We start from the raw sequence: 23546 nt of genomic DNA, 5'->3' as shown, positions 1-23546 counted from the left end.
GACCTAAAGAAGTATGTATTGTTCCAACATCATCCAGCTCACAATCACAGTAGGGTTTTTTTGGTTCGTATTTGAAACGTCCCAAATAATAAAATCAATGTTTAAAAAGTTTTTGTCAGAGTATGCTTGATTTACAATGCTGTGTTAGTTTCAGGTGTACAGCAAAGTGAATCAGTTGTACATATGCATATATCCACTCTTTTAGATTCTCCTCCCATATAAGTCATTACAGAGTACTGAGTAGTTTCTGTGCTATACATTAGGTCCTTGGTGGTGGTGGTAGTTTAGCCACTAAGTTGTATCTGACTCCTGCGACCCCATGGACTGTAGCCTGCCAGCTCCTCTGTCCATGGGATTCTCCAGGCAAGAATACTGGAGTGGGTTGCCATTTCCTTCTCCAGGGGATCTTCCCGACCCAGGGATTGAACCCAGATCTCCTGCACTGCAGGCAGACTCTTTACCGACTAAGCTACAAGGGAAGATATTTTATATATAATAGTGTGTATATGTCAGTCACAACAGAAGTCAGTCAATTCTACAAAAAGAAGCTTGCTTTCTTTACTCTGGTCGTTCATCTTCAACATACATTAGGAGCCATGTTTTCTATAACCAAACTGATAAGGTCATCTAGCTCAATAATCAGATTATAAAATCCCAGACTTCCAATAAAGCTATCTGAAGTTTTTAAAAAGATGTTTACCATGTTCATGCAGGAGTAACTGATAACAATTAATGACAGCTATTGCAGTGAGAATAAAATACTGTCTTGAGAGACTTGAACAAGTTAGCATTCCTATTTTCCTGATGACAAAGTGCTGTAATGTGAAATTACTGCTACCCAAATAAACCCTTTCAGTGAATGATTTGATAAGAGAAACCACAGTTCATAATATAAGAGAAACCAGAATAGGAAGTCCAAGACTGGCTTCTGACTATGGTTCTGATGCTGCTTCGCTAGTTAACAAGTCATCTACTTAATGGTACTTAGTCTATTTCCACCAGTGTTTGACTACTTGTCTTCAGAGACTACAGTTCCAGCTTCACTATTCATCTTTCTCAGAACAGATCTAAACTTTGCTCATGCTGGTTATTTGTTTTTAGTATATCCCTCCCCTCTTTACTGACTGAAAAACTAATATTCGTCTTTCAAGGTCCATTGTTTTTGTTGTTCAGTTGCTCAGTTGTGTCTGACTCTTTGTGACCCCATGGACTGCAGCACGCCAAGCTTCCTTCTCCTTCACCATCTCCCGGAGCTTGCTCAAACTCATGTCCATTGAGTTGGTGATGCCATCCAACCGTTTCATCCTCTGCCACCCCTATCTCCTCCTGCCTTCTATCTTTCCGAACATCAGGGTCTTTTCCAATGAGTTGATTCTTTGCATCAAGTGGTCAAAGTATGGAAGCTTCAGCATCAGTCCTTCCAATGAATAATTAGGGTTGATGTCCTTTAGGATGGACTGGTTTATCTCCTTGCAGTCTAAGGGACTCTCCAGAGTCTTCCCCAATACCACCATTCAAAGGCATCAATTTTTTGGCACTCAGCCTTCTTTATGGTCCAATTCTCACATCCATACATGACTACTGGAAAAACCATAGCTTTGACTATATGGACATTTGTTGGCAAAGTAATGTCTCTGCTTTTTAATATGCTGTCTAGGTTGGTCATACTCTTCCAAGGAGCAAGCGTCTTTTAATTTCATGGCTGCAGTCATCATCCACAGTGATTGTGGAGCCCAAGAAAATGAAGTCTGTCACTATTTTCACTGTTTCCCCACCTATTTGCCATGAAGCGATGGGACCAGATGCCATGATCTTTGTGTTTTGAATGTTGAGTTTTAAGCCAGCTTTTTCACTCTCCTCTTTTACTGTCATCAAGAGGCTCTTTAGTTCCTCTTCACTTTCTGCCATAAGAGTGGTGTCATTGGCATATCTGAGGTTATTGATATTTCTCTCAGCAATCTTGATTCCAGACTGTGATTCATCCAGCCCAGCATTTCACATGATGTACTCTGCATAAAAGTTAAATAAGAATGGTGACAATATACAGCCTTGACATACTCCTTTCCCAATTTGGAACCAGCCCATTGTTCCATGCTCAGTTCTGTTGTCTTGACCTGCATACAGGTTTCTTAGGAGGCAGGTAAGGCAGTCTAGTATTCCCATCTCTTTAAGAATTTTCCACAGTTTGTGATCCTCAAAGTCAAAGGCTTCAATGTAGTCAATGAAGCAGAAGTAGATGTTTTTCTGGAATCTCTTGCTTTTTCTATGATCCAACTTGACTTCACACTCCAAGATGTCTGGTTCTAGGTAAGTGAACACACCATTGTGGTTATCCCATTCATTGAGATCTTTTTTTGTATTGTTCTTCTGTGCATTCTTGCCACCTCTTCTTAATATTTCTGCTTCTGTTAGGTCCATACTGTTTCAGTCCTTTATTGTGCCCATCTTTGCATGAAATGCTTCCTTGGTATCTCTAATTTTAAAGGTCCATATATGATGTTAGGAGAAGGGCATGGCAAATCCACTCCAGTATTCTTGCCTGGAGAATTGCATGGACACAAGAGCCCTTCAGGCTAAAGTCCACGGGGTTGCAAAGAGTTAGACACAACAGCAACATTTAATACTTTGTACTCTGTACTTTTGTTTATGATGTTAATTCCTGTGTGAAATATTCCCTGACATCACCATGTAAAATGATCATTCCCTCTTTTGTGCTGATAGTGTGAGTGAAGCAGGAATCAGTATCAAGTTGTTGATTCTTTTCCCCTATTGTTTCAAAATTTTGCAGTTACTGAACACCTATTCATTATGTGCCAAATGTTATTTGTGAAGCAAAAGAGGTAACGGCAGGCCTGAGGTTGCTATCCTAAAAAGGCCTGTTTGCAAGGTTGGCCCTGGGTTACAGTCTGGGAATCTGGATTTGGGAAGGGTTCCTATCATATGCAGAAACAGTGGCTCACTGTGCCTGAACATTTTATATAAACACTATAGTTTCTGTTAAATACCAGCTTTCCTTTTGGGAGTCTGGAATTTTGCTAACTGTCAGGGAGAAGATACCTATTGACTCAGTTCAGTTCAGTCGCTCAGTCGTGTCCGACTCTTTGTGACACCATGAATCGCAGCACACCAGGCCTCCCTGTCCATCACCAACTCCGGGAGTTTACCCAAACTCATGTCTATTGAGTCGGTGATTCCATACAGCCATCTCATCCTCTGTCATCCCCTTCTCCTCCTGCCCCCAATTCCTCTCAGCATCAGGGTCTTTTCCAATGAGTCAAATCTTCGCATGAAGTGGCCAAACTATTGGAGTTTCAGCTTCAGCATCAGTCCTTCCAATGAACACCCAGGACTGATCTCCTTTAGGAGGGACTGGTTGGATCTCCTTGCAGTCCAAGGGACTCTCAAGAGTCTTCTCCAACACCACACTTCAAAAGCATCAATTCTTCGGCGCTCAGCTTTCTTCACAGTCCAACTCTCACATCCATACATGACCACTGGAAAAACCATAGCCTTGACTAGACAGACCTTTGTTGGCAAAGTAATGTCTCTGCTTTTGAATATGCTATCTAGGTTGGTCATAACTTTCCTTCCAAGGAATAAGCATCTTTTAATTTCATGGCTGCAATCACCATCTGCAGTGATTTTGGACTAGCCCTCAACAAAAAGCCTGGTTGGCATCTGAGTCTCTACTAGCTTCCCGGGTGGACATGATTTCCCCCATGCTGCCACGATTCTTTGCTGAACAATCAGCACGTCTAAGTGACCACCCTTGGAGAGGACCCAGGGAAGCCTATACCTGGTTTCCTCCAGACTTCACCCCGTGCCCTTTCCCTTTGCTAATTTTACTTTCAACTCTTTCATTGTTAACAAACCATAGCCATGTATATGACTATATGCTGTCCACTGAGTCCTCCTAGCAAATCATCCCATCTGGGGGTGTTTTGGGAGGCCCCAATTCATCCAAGTATTATTTCATCTAATTCGCACAATCTCCCTGTGTGAGGTAGATATTATATCCTTACTTCATACATTAAAAACAGAGGATCATAAAGATTAAGTGACGTGGAAAAGAGACATATAAGGATAAGATCTGAAGACAAATTTTTTGCTTCCAAGTTTGCTGCTTGTATGTTTTCTGAGGGAAGAGAGACAGAAACTCTCACACTGAATGTTCAAAATAAATAACAGCTTTCAAAGTTAACTAGTTAAATGTCAAACTAATAATAGTTTCAAGTTAAAGATTTCCTGAATCGAGGTTTCTCTCATTTTCAAAATTTAAAACATGGCATTACATAGAGAATTGGGGGGCATGGATACATATATATATATATATAAAATACATATGGAGTAGTAAGTTATACTCAGACTACGTCTCATTGTGAACCATTTTCCTATAGTTTCTCCTTTCAATAATCCCTTATGACTCATATCAAACTGTGGATTAGACATTCTCAATTTGAGTATCTTTATGTAGAAAACTTTGAATACCTTTTAGTAAAATCTTTGAAGCAAAGTCGCAGTTTATTATGATGTCTGAAGAGCTTTGGGTCACTGGGTATTTCCGATAGGAAAACCTGGGCAACTTCCAAAGGCCCCTGTAAAATAAGAAAATAAAACAAAAAGTATGTTTTTGTTTTTTAAATATTCACAGAAATAGAATTTACCAAATCCATTTTTCTTAGCACCGAGATGTGTGCATTTAAGCTTAATACATATATGACTATGTCTATATTAAAACTTTTCAGAGACCAATTCTGACAATATGTTTATAGTTTTTCCCGATGCCAAATCTATACTTTTGCCCACAGCAATTAACTTATTATTTCTTATTTCAAAGAAAATGAGTAGGAGACAAAGCACTAACTATTGTATTCATTAATGCCTTTTGCCTTGTATTTTTTATATTCTTTATCTTAGATATAACAGTTATCAGGCTATGGACAATCAGCTGTCAGTCCACTGATTATTAGACACTTTACTTTGCGAAAACAGTTTCCCCAAAGCATTCATAATATTAGGAGGATATTTGGAATTAAAGGTAATCTTTTGTGCGTAAGTATATCATTTGGAAGTAAAAACTCTAAATCACATATACTTTTAGGAGGTAAAGGCCTTAAAATCTTTATTTCAGTTTAACCTCTTATATTTTCAGTGTCTGTGCAACTACTTCTAACATATTTTCACTTGATGTAACACATTTGTGATTTCTGGAAAATATAATACTGTAATCATTCCAAATTCCATTTATAACTAAAATCACACAGTATTAGCAAACACTCCCACCTGATTCACTGTTGTGCCTACAGACCCCTGGAGAACCATCTGAAGCATTTTTGGGTCTGCTGGATCTTGATGTGTTGCAAATGCCAACTCCTGAGTTTTTTTCTGCATGTCTTCAATAGCAACTTCAATTGGTGTTAAGATGATCTGGGTGAAATAACATCTATTTAGGCCAGTGGATTGATTGAAAAATATTTAGTGAGCTTTATGCACAATCAATTAAAATAAGAAAAAAGTGGCAACTATGAAGTATTATCTAATAATATATCCTGAAACTTTGGATCATTCAATGAAAAAAAAAAAAACTTTTAAAGCATAAGCTGAGGGTGAATGAGGGACTTAGAAAAGAAGCTGAAAGTTAATGACTTAAAAATGGGTCAAATTCTAGTATGTTACCATACACAATGCTATGTCCACATTGTTCTCACATGGCTTCAATGTATTTGTTCCACTAATTCTTTTTCCCTCTTTGGAGTCTTACCTCCTCTTTGTGAGTGACATTGACCCTTGTCTTAATGTAAGGAAAGGCATGAGAAGTAGTCAGAATGGTCTTCCGTTTGAATTGTTCATGAAGCTCCCCATGGGCACGACCATCTAAAGTGAAGGGTGTACAGTACATGAAACGACGAAGATTATAATTTTTGTCAAAATATGTGATTCTGTCCTTCATCTCATATGTGTCAAAGTATGGTTCCACGTAGGTAATCTGAATATAGGCCTGAGAAATGAAAAAGTTCTTCATTTATTCACTGTTAAATTATTGTTTAGTCTTCCTCCAACAAAATCAGAGTCTCAAAGATGCAGCTATGGGGCATCACAGTCTGTCAATCATACCTTGTTAGGATCTAATTTACACTTGTCCACAGGATTAGAATCTTTGATTACTTCAACTACATCCTCTCCAAATCTTTCTCCATAAAATCCCTAAAATAAAGAAAAAGAAATCTTTCACATGAAGTTAACAGTAGTAGAAAACAGAGAAGGCCTCTGAGGGAGACTCCTGAACAAATGAAGCCATTTAGTAAGTTCTTATAAGATGGTGTCAATGATTACAAAATAATATTTACATTAACAGAATTTATATTTAGTCTATCAAATTAACAGGCTCTCACTCCATATTTATTTGATATTATTCCCATTTACTCACTTTAAATAACACAAAATAAAAATAATTTTCACCAATGAAAATATAGGATTCCACAAGAGATCCTCAAGAAAACCAAAAAGGGAACAGAAAGAAGAGACCAAAAAAATTCATTATATTTGATGTGTATAGGATATTGGACGTCTCTGGTGGCTCAGACGGTAGTGTCTGCCCGCAATTCGGGAGACCTGGGTTCGATCCCTGGGTCGGGAAGATCCCGTGAAGAAGGAAACGGCAACCCACTCCAGTACTCTTGCCTAGAAAATTTCATTAACTGAGGAGCCTGATAGGCTACAGTCCATGGGGTTGCAAAGAGTTGGACATGACTGAGCGACTTCACTTTCAGAGTCTGATGTAACCTGACTTCTTACAGGCATGAGTCAATGAACAAGCATTCATTTTTCTGAATGATTAATGTAATGTTCCAGAATTTCCAAATAAAAACATTAACTTGTTGAAGTTCTGTGTAAGTTCAGATTTTGAAAAGGTAACCCTGGGTCAAGAATGTAGTGACTTTTCCATATGACCCTGAGTGGCAGCATGGGCAAAAGATGGAGCTCTTCAAAAGGAAAAATTAAGTCTCAATCCTCAAAGCAGAACAGACACTCCTACCTCAAAGATAACTTTTATGACTCAGTAAGTTTGAAAAATACTCTCTCAAAATTTCCCAAGACTTAATAGGCTTTTGAAAAAACAAGAAGTCACAACTAAAACCAGTTTGTGGAAGTTGAGCCCTGTGAAGTCACCAATAAGAACAGAACGCTGAAGAAATTAACATCATCTGTGAATAAAAACCAGCCTACACTCTTCTGTCTATACAAATCACCTGAGGATTTGTTAAAATACAGATTTTAATTCAAAAGGTCTGAAGTGGGGTCTGAGATTCTGCATTTAACAATCTCCCAGGTAATGTCAATGCAGATTCTGTCCATGAACCACACTTGGAGTAACAAGGACACAGAAAGATTGGAAAGAACAACTATAGCAGAAAAGACAGGTTAGTTTCATCAATATTAAAGTTAATCGTTTATTTTGAAAATTAAGTATCTGTATAAAGGTTAAAGGATTCTAAGAAGTGTTTTTAAAGTATAATTTCAAGCTTTTAAGTTCTAAAGATTACTTCACTGGGAATCAGTTAACCCAAAAAGGTAATGCACTTGGGTCAGAAATATCTTGGGGTTCTAGTTCCATGATTATTAATTCCTTATAACCTTTTCTACAAAATGTGGATAATACTATATACATTTCTCCACAAATCATGGTAATTCTAAAAGATACAGGGTTTCTAAAATATGTGTGAAAATAGACCCTCAAAAAATCAAGTTAATAATAATATTTTACTGTTGCTATCAAAGATTTTAAAAATTCAAGAGAATATTATTGTACCTATAAAAAGCCTCATACCCAAAAGGAGTAGATTATTTGGCAGGATCTGGCTTATTAAAGGATTAGATCTGGATCTGAAAAGTCTATTCATCATAGAAAATACAAATTAAGGATGAAATTTTGAACCACCACAGTATTCACCTCCAATCTGTGAGATATCTCTGCGAGTTTGGTTATTGCAGGTTCCTTGTAAACAAATTCTTGTTCATCCAAATCCCCAAACTTAGTTCCATAAAAACCGACCCGAAAATAGGTGCCAAACATCCGCTTACCATCCTAGGTGTAGGAAAACAGAGAAACTTTAATACAGAGACTTTTTGTCATGCACATTCTGCTTAGATTGCTACGAGTATAAAATTCTCAAAACAAAAGTTTTAATTCAAAACCACAATATTTTATTATTTCTCAAATGAAAGTAAAAACAAAATAATCTTTTCTTCATTATTTCTAACAAATAACATTGTGCAATTAGGGCTTTTACCGAATTACATATGGCATATATTTTTCAGGGACTGTACCAAGTGACATCCCATATAAGTCTATGTTTTTCTAAGTCCATACAATTGAGATAAATTAACTTATTTTCTCTATTGCAAGAAAAGTTGCTTGGTATAAAATAAACTGTGTTTTAGTTATCCTAAAGTAGAGCATAAAGTTAAATTTAAAAACAACACTAACATATTTAGTTACCATTATTAGCCTTTACATTACTATCTCTTTTCGTATTTTAAATGAGATCATAAAAGTTAGAAGCCAAGTGTAGCATCTGGCACAAAGTGGATGATCAGTAAATGTCAAGATCATCCTGAAGCACTGAAGCAAAAGATTTACAGTTAGTATCCCTCTGCTAATAAAAAATACTGTTATGTGTAAGAGTAACTAGAAATGGAATTAGGAAGTAAAAAATACATAAATGAAAGAAGAAAAAAATTTGAGAAGAGTTGGTTTTTCTAAAGTACCCAAACCACCCACTGCATACATTAACCACACACATTCATCCCAAGTACAAAGTATGCTAAGGTCACCTTAACTCTTACACAGAAGATTTGAAAACAAATTCTCTTGATAAAGATAAAATACTTGGAAGCCTTTTGTGCTATTCTTACATTTTAGATACAAAGATGTTTCAAAGGATTTTGTGGTAGTGCCTTTATACACAGCCACACATGACTGTTTATATACCTCAATTCTCTTTAAGCCTAGTAAGTTTCATACTTATTTTTCCTTTATTTACTTCTTACTGCAAAGGCTTACTCCTTGGAAGGAAAGTTATGACCAACCTAGATAGCATATTGAAAAGCAGAGACATTACTTTGCCAACAAAGGTCCGTCTAGTCTATGGTTTTTCCAGTAGTCATGTATGGATGTGAGAGTTGGACTGTGAAGAAAGCTGAGCACTGAAGAATTGATGCTTTTGAACTGTGGTGTTGGAGAAGACTCTTGAGAGTCCCTTGGACTGCAAGGAGATCCAATCAGTCCATTATAAAGGAGATCAGCCCTGGGTGTTCTTTGGAAGGAATGATGCTAAAGCTGAAACTCCAGTACTTTGGCCACCTCATGCGAAGAGCTGACTCATTGGAAAAGATTCTGATGCTGGGAGGGATTGGGGGCAGGAGGAAAAGGGGACGACAGAGGATGAGATGGCTGGATGGCATCACTGACTCGATGGACGTGAGTCTGAGTGAAGTCTGGGAGTTGGTGATGGACAGGGAGGCCTGGTGTGTTGCGATTCATGGGGTCGCAAAAAGTCAGACACGACTGAGCGACTGAACTGAACTGAGCTGAACTGCAAAGGCAAAGGGGTACGTAAAATAAGTTACAAATGAAACAGATAATAAAGCAAAATGGAAAATTCTGATCCTCAATTTACCAGCCTTCTGATAATAAAAACAAAACAAAAAAGCATACAATTGACTAAAAATATCTCCAGATTTTGTCCAGAAGAAATATAGTTTTAAAGAAAAATGTGTCTAGAGTTAAAGGAGGTTTCTAATTTTAAAAAATTGTTTCAATTATTTCAAACTTTAACAGACAAAATTAACTGACTTCTATAGCAAACGAAATTTCTCTAGATAGGTTAAATATATTCAATCAAAATTCTGATTAAAACCATCAACAAGCCAATGGAGCAATATTTAATATAATCAAGAAATGAAGGCCCCACTGCCTGGAAAATAAAAAAGGCATGAGAAAACTAACAATTTGTGATTGTTTTTTCCAAAAAAAATACCATACATGAATATATTTATTTACTCTTTGGAAGCACAAATATTAAAATATTGTTATCCTGACTGTACTCCTCTCAGGGCTTTCTAGTTTAAGATTTCTATTCCAAATCTTCAGTATTATGACCTTTTAATTATTTGAAAACTGCTATTAGAACTTGTTTCCCTTAAACTTTCCAGTCCTCAATCATCTTCATATGATGATTCACACTATGCTATCTTCACTTTATTAGTCTTTTGATGGCACCTTTTAAAGTGTGGTATCCCAGAAACAGACACAACATACACTGATCTGATCAGTGTAGAGATCAGTGGGCTCACTGCCTCTTGGGATGTGGACTTAAATTCAATATATGCAGCTTAAAACTGAACTAGTTCCTGAGCAGCCATTTTAAACTCTTTTTATTCACTTTCTCATACTGACATTCAGTTCAAGGAAAAAAGAATATTGAGTGCTTGTAATGTGTTAGCCACTGCTCATCCTCAGTTCAGTTCAGTTGCTCAGTTGTGTCCGACTCCTTGCAACCCCATGGACTGCAGCACGCCAGGCCTCCCTGTCCATCACCACCTCCCGGAGTTTACTCAGACTCATCCTCAGGAATAGGACAATAAAAATAAGTAAGACTTGGCTCCTCAAGAGAGTAAAATATGTATTCAAATAATTACAATACAAAAGGTTATAAGCTCTAATAAAAAGTGTCTTGAGAAAGGAAAGAGAAATCCTGTTGGAGCCAGGTCACAAAAGAGGTGACACACAGAAAGGATTCTGCAACCTAAAAGAATGGCTGAGCGGATGCGGGAGGGAAGGAAAGCACATTCTAGGGGGAGGGGAGGGAAGAAGGGTGGAGTGGAGGAGGGGGGTGGGAGGGACAGAAGAAGAATAAAAATGAAGGTAAGAGTCATTAAACAACGTATATGAGGTAACCATGCATCCATTCACATATTTATTGAAGGTTTACTATGTGTCTACAAACTGTTTAGACACTGGTGATATATCTGTGAACAAAACAGAGTGGTCAGGCAGGTCTCACCAACAGGTGACATGTGAACAAAGATGTGAAGGAGGTGTAAGAGTTATTCATGTGACTCTCCAGGGGAGGTGCATTCCAGGCAGAGGAAAGAGCCAGTGCAAAGGACAGGAGCCCCCCTCCTGTGTTTGAAGAACAGGAAAGTGGCTAGAGTGGTAAGGCAGAATGTGCAGCAGGGAGAAGATCAGAGGAGATAAGATCAGAGAGGAGTTACTAGAACTGAAAATGAGTGTGTGCAGTAGAGTAAGGAGATTTATTTTCAACTTACAAAGAGTTCCCTAATGTAAAACCATTGACTCTATCATGTTCATGAAAGTTTACTCATATAGCTTTATCTTCAAGAAAGATATCACTTTATCTTACTTCCTCTTCAGAGGTTTGGACCACAGGATGATAACCATTTTTCCTCTGAATTTAAAAAATAATACATTTTCCTACTATCTAGTCTATATTTTTCTAGCAGTATCTTCTTTTAATGTCATGAATTCTTTCTGAACTTCCCACCATTCCCACACTCCAATTATTCTTCCTCAGCAGTACTTACTGATTCCACCATCCTGTGTATAATGAAACTACATCCCAAGCAAGGAAATCCATTTACTCATCTATCCATGTCTCTAGTGGTTGAAATCTCTTATGACAAATAAGTTTTTTCTAGTTTTGTTATCTTTATTTAGCAGGAAACATTCAGTTGGGCTATTGTATATCTCCACACTGACGTCACTTCCAAAACTTCTTTCATCTTCACCCACAGTTCTCTAATACATTTCTCTCGTTAACTGATTTTTCAGATAGGCAGACCAGTGTTTCCCAGGGGTCATCTCCTTCTCTTCTATTAGATCTATTCCCCTTAAAGAACATACACTTTTATCAGTTTATTTAGTCATAGAGCTTGACCTGGGAACCTAACACCTCTTAGACGTCACAGCTAAACTGTGTTAAGATTTCAAGTAATTATAGTGATAGTAATGATGATGATAATAATAATAACAATAAAAATAATAATCACCAACATTTTTAAAGTATTGAGAATCCCAGGGATGGGGGAGCCGGGTGGGCTGCCGTCTATGGGGTCTCACAGAGTTGGACACGACTGAAGTGACTTAGCAGCAGGGTTTCCCTGGTCAGCTGGTAAAGAATCCGCCTGCAATGCAGGATACTGGGTTCGATCCCTGGGTTGAGAAGATCCCCTGGAGAAGGGAACGGCTTCCCACTCTAGTATTCAGGCCTGGAGAATTCCATGAACTGTATAGTCCATGGGGTCACAAAGAGTTGGACACAACTGAGTGACTTTCACTTTCACTTCACATGTACTAGATATGGTTATCCACTTTACATGGGTTATGCCAATTCTTATCACATCTCTCAGATATCATTATTTTCACCCTCTTTTTATAAATGAGGAAAAGTAATTTGCCCAAGGTCACACTGCTAGCCAACAGTGGAACTCAGCATTAAATCCTAGTATATTTGACACCTGAGTCCAAGCTCTTAATTACACTATTTAATCCCTGTATTCCATACACTCATATACAAATATGAGGACATAAGTATGATCCCTGAACCATTTTTCACTTCTCTGATGTCTTCCTTGAGAGTTTTCGAGAATTTCCCTGAGTAACTGAGATTTCCTGGGTCCCTTCCTCCCTAAGTTTTGTCTTCCTCTATAGTACAACACTGTCTCTACTGAAATTGTTATTACATGTTTGCATCTCCTTTCTGCACACTCCAGTATGAAAATCAGGTTAATGATTTTCATAAACTTACCAAATATATTCTTCTAAGATATATCCTACCACATTTCTTATCAGATGTTCAATTTTAACCTTTGTATGTTCCAGTCCAGGAAAAAATAATCATGTCCAATATAATCTAATAAATAAATGTTTGCTGTCCATATCTTTTTCTCATCAGAAATAACATAAAGGGCAGAACCCAGCCAGTAGTACCACATCATCAGGTGCTCAGTCATGGGTCTATACCAAATATTAGGGAGTCATCAACTATCAGAAAGTACCTCTTCACAGAGTTCTTCTCATCACATTTTCCTTACTTTGTCATATCTGACTTCACCTCTTTGCCTTTCCTGAGATAAATACTCATGGATGTTTTATCCCTACACAGGTCTAGTTTCTTCTTTAGAGTGTCACATTTTCACACTTAACTACTTATTGTAAAAGTTTTTGCTTTTTTTTTTCATACTCTTTCAGCTTCCTGCCCCCCATCACCTATTAAAACCTGCTGTTTCCCATTCTACCCTTTACTCACTTGGATGAGTTTATTTATCTCATGCAGCCTCAGCGTGCATGGATTGTGTTTAGTTGCTTAGTCGTGTCTGACTCTTTGCAACCCCATGGACTGTAGCCCACCAGGCTCCTCTGTCCATGGAATTCTCCAGGCAAGAATACTGCAGTGGGTCGCCATGCCCTTCTCCAGAGCGTGGATTAGGGCATATAAAAATTCAACGGGAGACACTTCACCAGAACTATGGCTAATATTTCTCAGCATATAAAAACCAAAATATTGGCTCATCTTCATGTCCATCCAGTATAATGAAAAGAGTTAACATATAGTTATCTTGCATGCTTGAATCTCAAAAGTTAGAATACCTCATTTTTCTTTAGTGACTTAGTAGAGAGACTTCAGCTTAAACAAGCTAAGCCCATCTTCTCCAGCCTTGCTGGAGACTATAATATATACCTACTAGAGTGGTGATGTTTCCTCTTGGATGGTGAAATATGTTGTAATTTTTTGAAGAAAAAAACGGAGACAGTGTTATGTGACTATGTTATCAATAGTTGGGGAATGATTATTCTGAACATAATAAACTTGCATTAATCTACTTCTGAATACAAACTGTTCACTATTTGATAAATGGATAAATGTATCTTAAAATAAAATATGTGCACACAAAATATAAAATGGCTATAATTTTCCATATAGAAATTCAATATTTCTTTTCTCCAAAAATAATTTTAAAATGCAATTATAAGTAAGACATTTTTAAACATACTTTTTTTCCTATTATTTCAAGAAAAATAAATGTACTTGGGAAAGAGAAAATAAATAGTAAACAGTCATTCAGATATTGAAATTTGCAGAACAAGTAATAGTTACCATGATTTAAGAAAGGTTCATGACTTGCTATTTTATATGGTAAATATTTTACCAAATTTGCTACCAGGTTTTAGAGTTATCTTTTACACACACATACACAATCTCACACACACAGCCCTAAAAAGCTTTGCCAACTCAAATGATTTGTACCAAATCAAGGAGCACAGTGAAAAATGAAATACAGTGCTAATATATAAGCTCAGATCAAGGAGGGAGCTATCAATTCAAAGACCCTTTCTATAGTGTATCAGATATCCTTACTGGATCTCAATCCAGTGAGAGTTCCTTAAGAATACTAGGAAATTAGCTAGGAACCATAGCTTTTAGAAAAAATGAAATTACTGAAGTTTTCCCAGAGTCAAAAAGAAAAATATTCACAAGATAGGAACTTACCACAATAGACAATAGTAAAAGTAGGGAGTAGGGTCAGCAACCAGGGGCAAGAGAGAAGAGAAAACAGAAAGCATTTTAATTAGGGAAATTTCAAAACAAATAAGCAGCAAATGGTAGCAAACATACTTTTAAAATGCAAGCATCCACTTAAGTTTTACAAGGGAAAAGCAAAAAACAAACGTGCAACAATTTTAGAAGCTACAAAGCTAAAGGTCCAGTGAAGGGTAGTGACAAGAATATAAATAAGAAAATAAAGTCCATGTGACTTTTACCATGCAATAAACATGATGACAGAATATTAATCATAACCAGTGAAAATTATACCTTTCAGGGGTCGATTTAGCATCAAGCAGACTAGTAATAAACTGCTCAGAGGTTCAATGTCTCTTCTTTCATGCTTACTTTTCACCTACTTCCATTTTGTGTTAGGAAATCCATAAGTAACTTTATGACTCAGAGATAACCATGGAAAGTCTCTATATAAGCCTTAATTGAGACACAAAAATGAGACGTTCTATACTGGGTATAAAAAAAGTCATACACATTTAATCTGGGGAACTAAGGTAGATTAAAAGTACTGGTTTCATCTGACAAAAAACAAAAGGTGGCAACTAATTCAGAAATGGAAGAGAATGCAATAGTAACACTCATTCTGAAGGTTTTCTAGCTGGGTCTCAAAACAAGAACTGCAAAAGCAAACAGAGAAAGCCTAAACTGTTTAATCAACATAAACCTGACTACAAAGTGAAAGGCAAAGCAGAAAAATTAACAAATATTAATACTCAGCTTTAAATAAATTGTCTTATTAATACCTTGCTTTACCTCATCAAAATGAATTATTTTGTAGAATTTTTTATTTTATAGAATTCTTTCCTTTCCAGAAAGGTTTTTAAAAAAGGTAATCAATTCTTTCTGGCATTTTTCAGGTATGATTTGATTTATATATAACTTCATGAGCCTAACTATTATACTTACTCCCTAAAAGGAAGCACACACAGTCTTCATTGAACACAATTATCAAACATTGTCAGAAAATGAGGTCAAATTAAACTTCAAGTTCTCTCAATCTGTTTTCCCTCCCCCCAACAAAATCAAAATGACAAAAGTGAATTTCATTCCTCAGTAGTACTTATACTCAAGGTGAAGTGACTCAAGATCAGGTTAACATACTCGTATCAATTCCAAGATGCACATTTTTTTGCCCATATTTTAGTATCTCTGTAGTTGGCATTCATTTTTCAACTGATGGGATGTTGGAGTTTAATACACAGGGATTGTTTGTTTTTCTAATCTTTCTTAAAGGAATGTGAAATAATGGGATATGTTACAATTGATAGCATCTTAGATCAGATGAAATATTTTATATTTACACCTCTGAGCAATAACACATAAATCGACCTCTGTAGAATGAGGTGAAACAATATGGTTAAACAAAGGAAATCTTGTGTGTAAATGTTGATGAAAGAAAATGCTTCAAAGGATAAAAACAAACTGAAGTGATGACAAAGTGGCTCATTTACCAAAGAATATCATTAGTGTAACATATGGATTTCCATGCACTGCCTACAACCTCTTAATAACAAATTTCTTAACATAACTTACAGTATTTTAACAAAATTTCTTTGGTTAATGAATTCAGTTGACAGCAGACAGCAACAGAATGCCCACAGCTAGCACATGTGGGCAAAGCATTGGCATAAGAAATCTGATCAAATCAATCTATTAGTGTCTTTAACTAACTAAAACATTACCTACCTCCCAGCCAGTACTCTGTATAATAAAAAAGTGAAAAAGGGCAAGTCATAAAAAAAAACTGTTTAAAAAGAACAAAAAAAAGCCAAAGGAAGTTCAGTAGTGTAAGAAACCATATACCATAAATTCTTCTCCATACAGAAAACACTAGTGGGTATTTTAAACACCATATTCCTTTGCTTAAGACCTATGATAATTTTATAAATTGCTTGTTCAAAACCTAGAAGCTAAAATTTCACCATTTAAAACTTTAATAAGTAAAAAGTACAAATTTAGGGGAAAGAAAGCTAAGTGCTTGTTTCATTTGTGTCTAAATTAGATCACTAACTAACGGGAGCTGCACTTCACTGAAGTACCCAGGGTAAGCCCAATAGCAACTGAAATTTTGCCCAAATGTCTTTGATACAAATGGATGAAAGTTTCTTAGAAGCTGCTGGCTCTAGATGTTCCAGGCCTGACCTGTGTAATTTGCAATTTGTGTAACATATGGGAAGCTGCGATGAGATGTAACAGTATAACTGATTATAAAAAGACCCACCTGCTATGACCCAGAATTCTAATGATCTTTCGCAACTCCAATATTTTATTAAATGACAATAAAATCCTGGCTTAACAGGATAGCAGCCCTATTTAAGACTAAGTTTTTCAGATTATATCAATTCATCTAGAACAGCTTAGTCCATGGCAAGAAAGAGGAAGTCAAGCTGGTAAGACAATAAAGTGGGACTAATACTGCACGCGAAAGTGGAAAAACAATACTATCCTTCAATTCTTAGGTGATGGCAATAGCAGACAACAGCACAGGTAGCACAGGAAAGGAAGCAGAAGATGGAGGAGGAGGCCCCTTGGCATAACGTTTCCGAGTACTTCAATGGAGCCAACGACTTAGCTTCAGGGAAATCAACTGCCAGTAGTCTACTTCATTTTAAACCAAGCTTATTTTAATTTGAAAGATAATATGTGGATCCCATGAAGTAAAAATACGTACTGACATCATACTATTATAATCGAATAAATAAATAAATACAACCATTTATTATTTTCACTAAATATTACTTTTACATTAGAAATATGTCAGAGGATGACTGAATAAAAATATCTGGAAAAAAGTTTAAAAGTTCAGTTGAAATCATTAAAAATATTAGGAATTTATTAAGCTTTCATATCATTTAATAAAAAGTTAAATATAACAACATTTTGGCAAAAAATGAACAGAAATCAACTTAAAAAATCAAATTCATAACTATTACCCACACTGTGAAACAGAAAGTAACTCACAACAAAAAAAAAAATTAGCAACTAGTAATAATTCAAAAAAGTGAAGAAAAAAGAGAAGCTATGTGGGAAGGTTATGATGATCATAATCTACTTTAGGTTAAATTAATTGTTGTTAATGAGTCTTGCTTTGGCCATGAACCATCATTTTGACACTGTTCATTTGTAACTTGATTAAAATGGTCATTTCATGGGATCTAGTTTGACATTAGTACAAAGGAACACTAAAGCTTGTAGACAGTTTTTTCCACTTACACTGAAGTTAGAAAGTACAATTGTTACCTGATGAACAATTTTGCTGAAGGCTTCCTGAAGTTTACCATGAATCGTGGATAGTTTCTTTGCATCCCGATTAGCTTCGTGAATAGGAATAAGTACTTTGTAAACTTCATTAACTGCTTCATACATGCCAGCCTATAAAAATAATAAGAGATTGCTTTCTTTTACATCGACAAGAGAGTGAATTGCAGTTTATGAACTCACAATATTTCCAAGGCAATACTAGTATTTTCCAATAGGACATAAAAACAAATGCTACTGATTTTTAATTTGATTAAGACCTAATAAAATAATTTTGCACAATATATTATCTCTTCTGTTGCATGAAAACATATGTGTGTATCTGTGTTTTTGTATTTAAAATACACACATGTACATATACGTATACTTATACTTTTATATAATTTGAACTGGACATTCTGCTTTTACTACTCAGTAATTACTTAACTAAAATAAATGTGTGTATGTGTGTGTCCTTATATGTGCATATAAACTTTTGCAGAAACAAATTCAGAGCAGAGACATAGAAACCCAATTACTACAAGTCACAGATACACAAATATCACATAAACCTATTGCTTCCTAGGACACTAATATTATTAACTTTCCCCAAATATTAAATTGGCACAGAAAATCTTAAGGGAACTCTCCTATGGAAAAATCACTGATCTTTAACAAAACGTAAGAAGATTCTGAGCCACCAGATTTTATTCAAGTAGGCGTTTTGGTTTACTAGTGGTTGGCCAAGTGTTGCTCTGATTATAATCAGAGTGAGTGACAAAACATGTTTATACTGCTATCCCCTTTTCTTGTAATGGATTGGTGGCTATGGTGAAGGAAAAGAGATATTTTCCAAGAGTCACTAAGTTCCCATTGCTTCACAAATCAGCATTTTCCCAAGAAAATAAACATATGGTTCTTATATTTTCTAGTCAGCTCACAGGAGTATATTTAAGCAATCATGTAGCTGCAATAGTAAAATATATTCAGTTTAACTAAAATATCCCAGTAATTATTTTAATTAATATTAAATAGATAAACTGAAAAAGAATGAAATTCATAATTAAATGCTTTTGCAAAATAAAGGCTTCTGTAACATAAGCCACTGTAACCCAATCTAAATTCACTGCTGTGAATTATTAAAATTACACACATATACAGAGAATATTCCATTACTAGTAAAAAATTTTTCCCTACTAGTTCAGATCCCTTAAACTGAAGCTCAAGGAATAGAGATCTGGGAATGGAATCAGGACAATCAAGGTCTTCAAAAACAAGAAATTTTAAAGAGGACAAACACCTAATGTTCTTTGAGTCTCAGAATCATTTTTATATGAGTTACTTCTAAGTGCCTATAATGATGAGAGGATGGTAACAGCAAACGTACTAAAACTTACTTGGAGCCAGGCACTGTGATTAGCACTTTACATAGGTTAGTTCATTTAATCCTGACAGCAGTCCTTGAAGTACATACTATTATTAGATGCATTTAATGGATAAGAAAAGTAAGGCCCCGCTAGGTTGAGTAATTTGTGCCTAAAGTGCTTTAACTATTAAGTGCTTAACTAATAAGATGGCAGAGAAAGGGGCTAGACGCCTTCTAAATCGATACCCATAACCAACATATTGCTGGGTAGGGTTAAGGCCAGGAGAAGCAACAACCGATTCCCAATAACAGTACAATGGGGAAGTAATGACTATTACTTAACTACATCAGGAAACAGTACTTTACATCAGGCTTCCCTTTTACCCTAACATGGACCTCACTGTCTTGCAAACCTTGGTGCTGGGACACTGAACACTCATCAGAAAACTCACAGAAAGGAGGTGATGCTATCAACATGGCTCAAGAAAGTAAGCAAGGATTCAGCAAGCTATTTTTTTTCCTTCACCAATAAATATCGCATCTCTGATCCACATGACTGCTTCAATTCTTCATATACAGATGGGGAGGGACAAGGACTGGACTTCTACCATGGTAGGGAAGTCAGACGAGGGATCTAGGAAGTAGTTCATAAAGTTCCTGATACCACTTCAATGTCTACCCAATAGAGCTCATTATGCCACCAAACTGGTGAGAGGCCATAACTTTCCTGAGCACCAGAGGCTTTTTTAAGGTTTTAGAAAATGTTTGGTGGTAAAAGTTTTCTTTAAAAAAAAAACAAAACTCTTATAGACTAAGTGCTGGTTCCCAAACAAGCAGATGAAAAACACTGGAGGAAGTGACAGACTATTAAAATAAAAAGGAATAAGCAATGATGAATGTGAAAAGAAAATCCATTACTAGAGAGTTCTTAATATATTTAGAGAAAATTATCATAAATGAAAAGCACAGTCATAAGCAGAAAGCATAAATATACATGTCACTAATAACTAAGAAGTACATAATTGTGGGAAGAAATGAACAAGAGTCATCTACCATAGAGAAAGAAGCAGCTGCTTGTTCCAGTAATCCCACAAGTCCTGACTCAGTAAAGTACTTTCCAGAGCAGATACCTTCTTCATCTGGAGATACCACGTCATCTGAGACTGCAGATTCTTCTAAAACATTAGAGGAAATATTCTAGGAGGAAAAAAATGTTTAGGTTTGTTAAATGGAATTAATTTATTAACATGAATGATATATATGAAGTAATTGAAGATGAAATACAGCTATAGGCTTATTAAAAAAAGGGGGGGTAGTCAATGCAAAGCTAACAGACAAATCTCCAAAAACTTCTTGTATTGTGAAGATGACAATAAAATGTAACACCACTGCTATCTAACTTTTCCATTAATAAAAAGTTGTAAGAAAATTTTTAAAAATCATGGGCTAAGGAAAATTGTAATATGACATAGAACACCTAAAGTGACTTAAACAGTGTTTATTTTTAATTTAATTGATGTTGTTAAAACTCCCTATCAGGGAAACTGAGATACAAAAATGGTCTCAAGGGTTGCCTGCTGCTGCTGCGGCTGCTCCTAAGTCGCTTTAGTCATGTCTGACTCTGTGCGACCCCATAGATGGCAGCCCACCAGGCCCCGCCGTCCCTGGGATTCTCCAGGCAAGAACACTGGAGTGGGTGGCCATTTCCTTCTCCAATGCATGAAAGTGAAAAGTGAAAGTGAAGTGGCTCAGTCGTGTCCGACTCTCAGCGACCACATTGACTGCAGCCTACCAGGCTCCTCCGTCCATGGGATTTTCCAGGCAAGAGTACTGGAGTGGGTTGCCATTGCCTTCTCCCAAGGGTTGCCTTCTAAGTCGCTTCAGTCGTGTCCGACTCTGTGCGACCCCATAGACGGCAGCCCAACAGGCTCCCCCGTCCCTGGGAGTCTCCTGGCAAGAACACTGGAGTGGGTTGCCATTTCCTTCTCCAATGCATGAAAGTGAAAAGTGAAGTCGCTCAGTCGTGTCTCACTCCCAGTGACTCCATGGACTGCAGCCTACCAGGCTCCTCCGTCCATGGGATTTTCCAGGCAAGAGTACCAGAGTTGGGTGCCATTGCCAAGGGTTGCCTAAAATACATCAAATTAATGAAAACACTCAGGTATAATAAAAAGCCCTCTTATCCAACGAGATTGGGATCTGTCATTACTTCTGAAAAGGAAATGATACATACATACCTTAAATATTTTATTTGAACCTAGATAGTCACACATTTGTCAATTTCTTGAAGTAGATCTAAGGCCTTTTCTTTGTGCATGGGTCTCAAGATCAGAGTTCCATGTAATCTCTTTTGACTAAATACCCACAGTGTAACCTCCATTTAAGATTTTCAATTTTGGTTTCTTTAGAGTAAAAACTTGAACTTAAGAGATTATCAAATTATCCTAGATTTCTTGGAGATTTTCCCTCAATCTTTTTCTATTTGTCTTGATCTCTTTGCAAAATATTCAGCTTATTAATAATTTTCATGGAAACAATAACTCACTTTCTTTTTGTATGTTGATTTATCAGAGAACATAATATTTAAATAATTTTTATAACTTCCCATAACTGGAATTAAGAGGCTTTCAAGAAAAGAAAAGCATAATTGACTCTTGGTAGACAAAGAATTCAGCCAGTGGGTCAGAGGTATGTAGCCCTACTAGAGCATAAACTATCATCTCTGAGTCATATCTTAGCATATTTTATATAAGCATAAATTATGGAGAATGCTGGTTTACCTGGTATTTTAATTAAAAGCCAATGAAGAGTGTCCACTATCCTGATTTTCAATATTTTGAATGTATTTCATAGATGCTATGAAGTCCATAGCATGCTATGGACCATGCTATGAAGGCAAAGAGAATAAATATACTTTACACAGCACTGATAATGTACAGGTAAGAAAACATGGAAGAGAATTAACAAGAAATACTCTTTAAAAACATATTAATGAAAGTGATAGTGAAATATTAATTCTTCTTGTGAAGCATCACTTTCAGTCTGTGCTTTCATTATAAGCTAAATGAATATAAACAGCAGTGAGAAAAGTTAAATCCAAAAAAGGACATACCTTGATTAAGGCAGATTCCTACCTGAAATGTTACACATCCCACGGGAAGATACTTCCGGTCCTCCAACATGCTCAGATATTCAGCGACAAGCGCTGCTGAGTGAACGAGGCACTGGGCAGCTTCAGCGTGATTGCTGCGCTCCGAGTGTTTGCCAGCCATGTTCTGCAACCAGGTCAGCCGCAGATCTGGAGAGGTCTGGTAGCCCTTGGCAATTCTAGTTACAACAGAAATTCTCAATTAGCATTTGCTTCCTAATCTGGAAGGGAGTTCTAATTGCTTGTTTAGTGTGTAGGCTTCTATTACTGAACACAACCTATCAAGACAAGTTTTTGGGTGGTATGAACATGCTTTTGAGTGTGCTTAGAGAAATAATTGTGGGCCCATGGAATGGTGAGTATCAGGTTTTTTTTGCAGGGGTAGGGGAAGCTTAAAAAAAAAAGATATTTTATATGAAAATCTGCCCTTTAAGGAAACAATCAGTAATGGAACATTTAGGAATTTACATGTTTATTATGGGGCTCTAAATAAGTTTTATATTCAAGGAAAAAATTTATAAAAGATTCTTTCCTTGTATCATCTTAATTTTAAAGGAAATATTTTATTCTTGTCTTTAAGAAACTCCAAAACTGTAAAAAATGAAGGTCAAATGGCAAAGAAAAAGTCAAGCTTTACTTATATCTTTGAAGATACAATAGGAATTACAAAATTCTAAAAATACCCAATAAAAGGAAAGTTATGAAAGAAACCTAGATAGCATATTCAAAAGCAGAGACATTACTTTGCCAACAAAGGTTCGTCTAGTCAAGGCTATGGTTTTTCCTGTGGTCATGTATGGATGTGAGAGTTGGACTGTGAAGAAGGCTGAGCGTCAAAGAATTGATGCTTTTGAACTGTGGTGTTGGAGAAGACTCTTGAGAGTCCCTTGGACTGCAAGGAGATCCAACCAGTCCATTCTGAAGGAGATCAGCCCTGGGATGTCTTTGGAAGGAATGATGCTAAAGCTGAAACTCCAGTACTTTGGCCACCTCATGCCAAGAGTTGACTCATTGGAAAAGACTCTGGTGCTGGGAGGGATTGGGGGCAGGAGGAGAAGGGGACGACAGAGGATGAGATGGCTGGATGGCATCACTGACTTGATGGATGTGAGTCTGAGTGAACTCCGGGTGTTGGTGATGGACAGGGAGGCCT

The 23546-nt window shown here is 36.6% G+C and overlaps 1 protein-coding gene across 8 annotated transcripts in view; it reads right to left on the bottom strand.

Moving 5' to 3' along the window:
- DOCK7 (dedicator of cytokinesis 7) overlaps positions 1–23546 on the bottom strand; it is a 209569-nt gene that overhangs the window by 26610 nt on the left and 159413 nt on the right. For 5 of the 8 annotated variants that reach the window (XR_011565855.1, XR_011565854.1, XM_070786430.1 and 2 more), the window contains 9 exons: positions 22380–22572; positions 20299–20442; positions 17883–18014; positions 16329–16343; positions 7952–8077; positions 6115–6204; positions 5762–5998; positions 5284–5427; positions 4489–4595 (listed from right to left, as the gene is read on the bottom strand). Coding sequence is in view for 6 of the 8 variants with exons in the window: in XM_070786430.1 (XP_070642531.1) it covers positions 4489–4595; positions 5284–5427; positions 5762–5998; positions 6115–6204; positions 7952–8077; positions 16329–16343; positions 17883–18014; positions 20299–20442; positions 22380–22572 (1188 nt within the window). In the remaining 2 variants the exon portion in view is untranslated. Of the gene's footprint in view, positions 1–4488; positions 4596–5283; positions 5428–5761; positions 5999–6114; positions 6205–7951; positions 8087–16328; positions 16344–17882; positions 18015–20298; positions 20443–22379; positions 22573–23546 lie in introns of all 8 variants that reach the window. The other 3 variants (XM_070786431.1, XM_070786434.1, XM_070786432.1) reach the window with 2 other exon arrangements.

The sequence above is a fragment of the Bos indicus genome, chromosome 3 (assembly GCF_029378745.1).
Source record: "Bos indicus isolate NIAB-ARS_2022 breed Sahiwal x Tharparkar chromosome 3, NIAB-ARS_B.indTharparkar_mat_pri_1.0, whole genome shotgun sequence".
Taxonomy (NCBI): Eukaryota; Metazoa; Chordata; class Mammalia; order Artiodactyla; family Bovidae; genus Bos; species Bos indicus.
The sequence above is the reverse complement of the archived record's forward strand: the minus strand, read 5'-3'. Positions and strand labels throughout refer to the sequence as shown.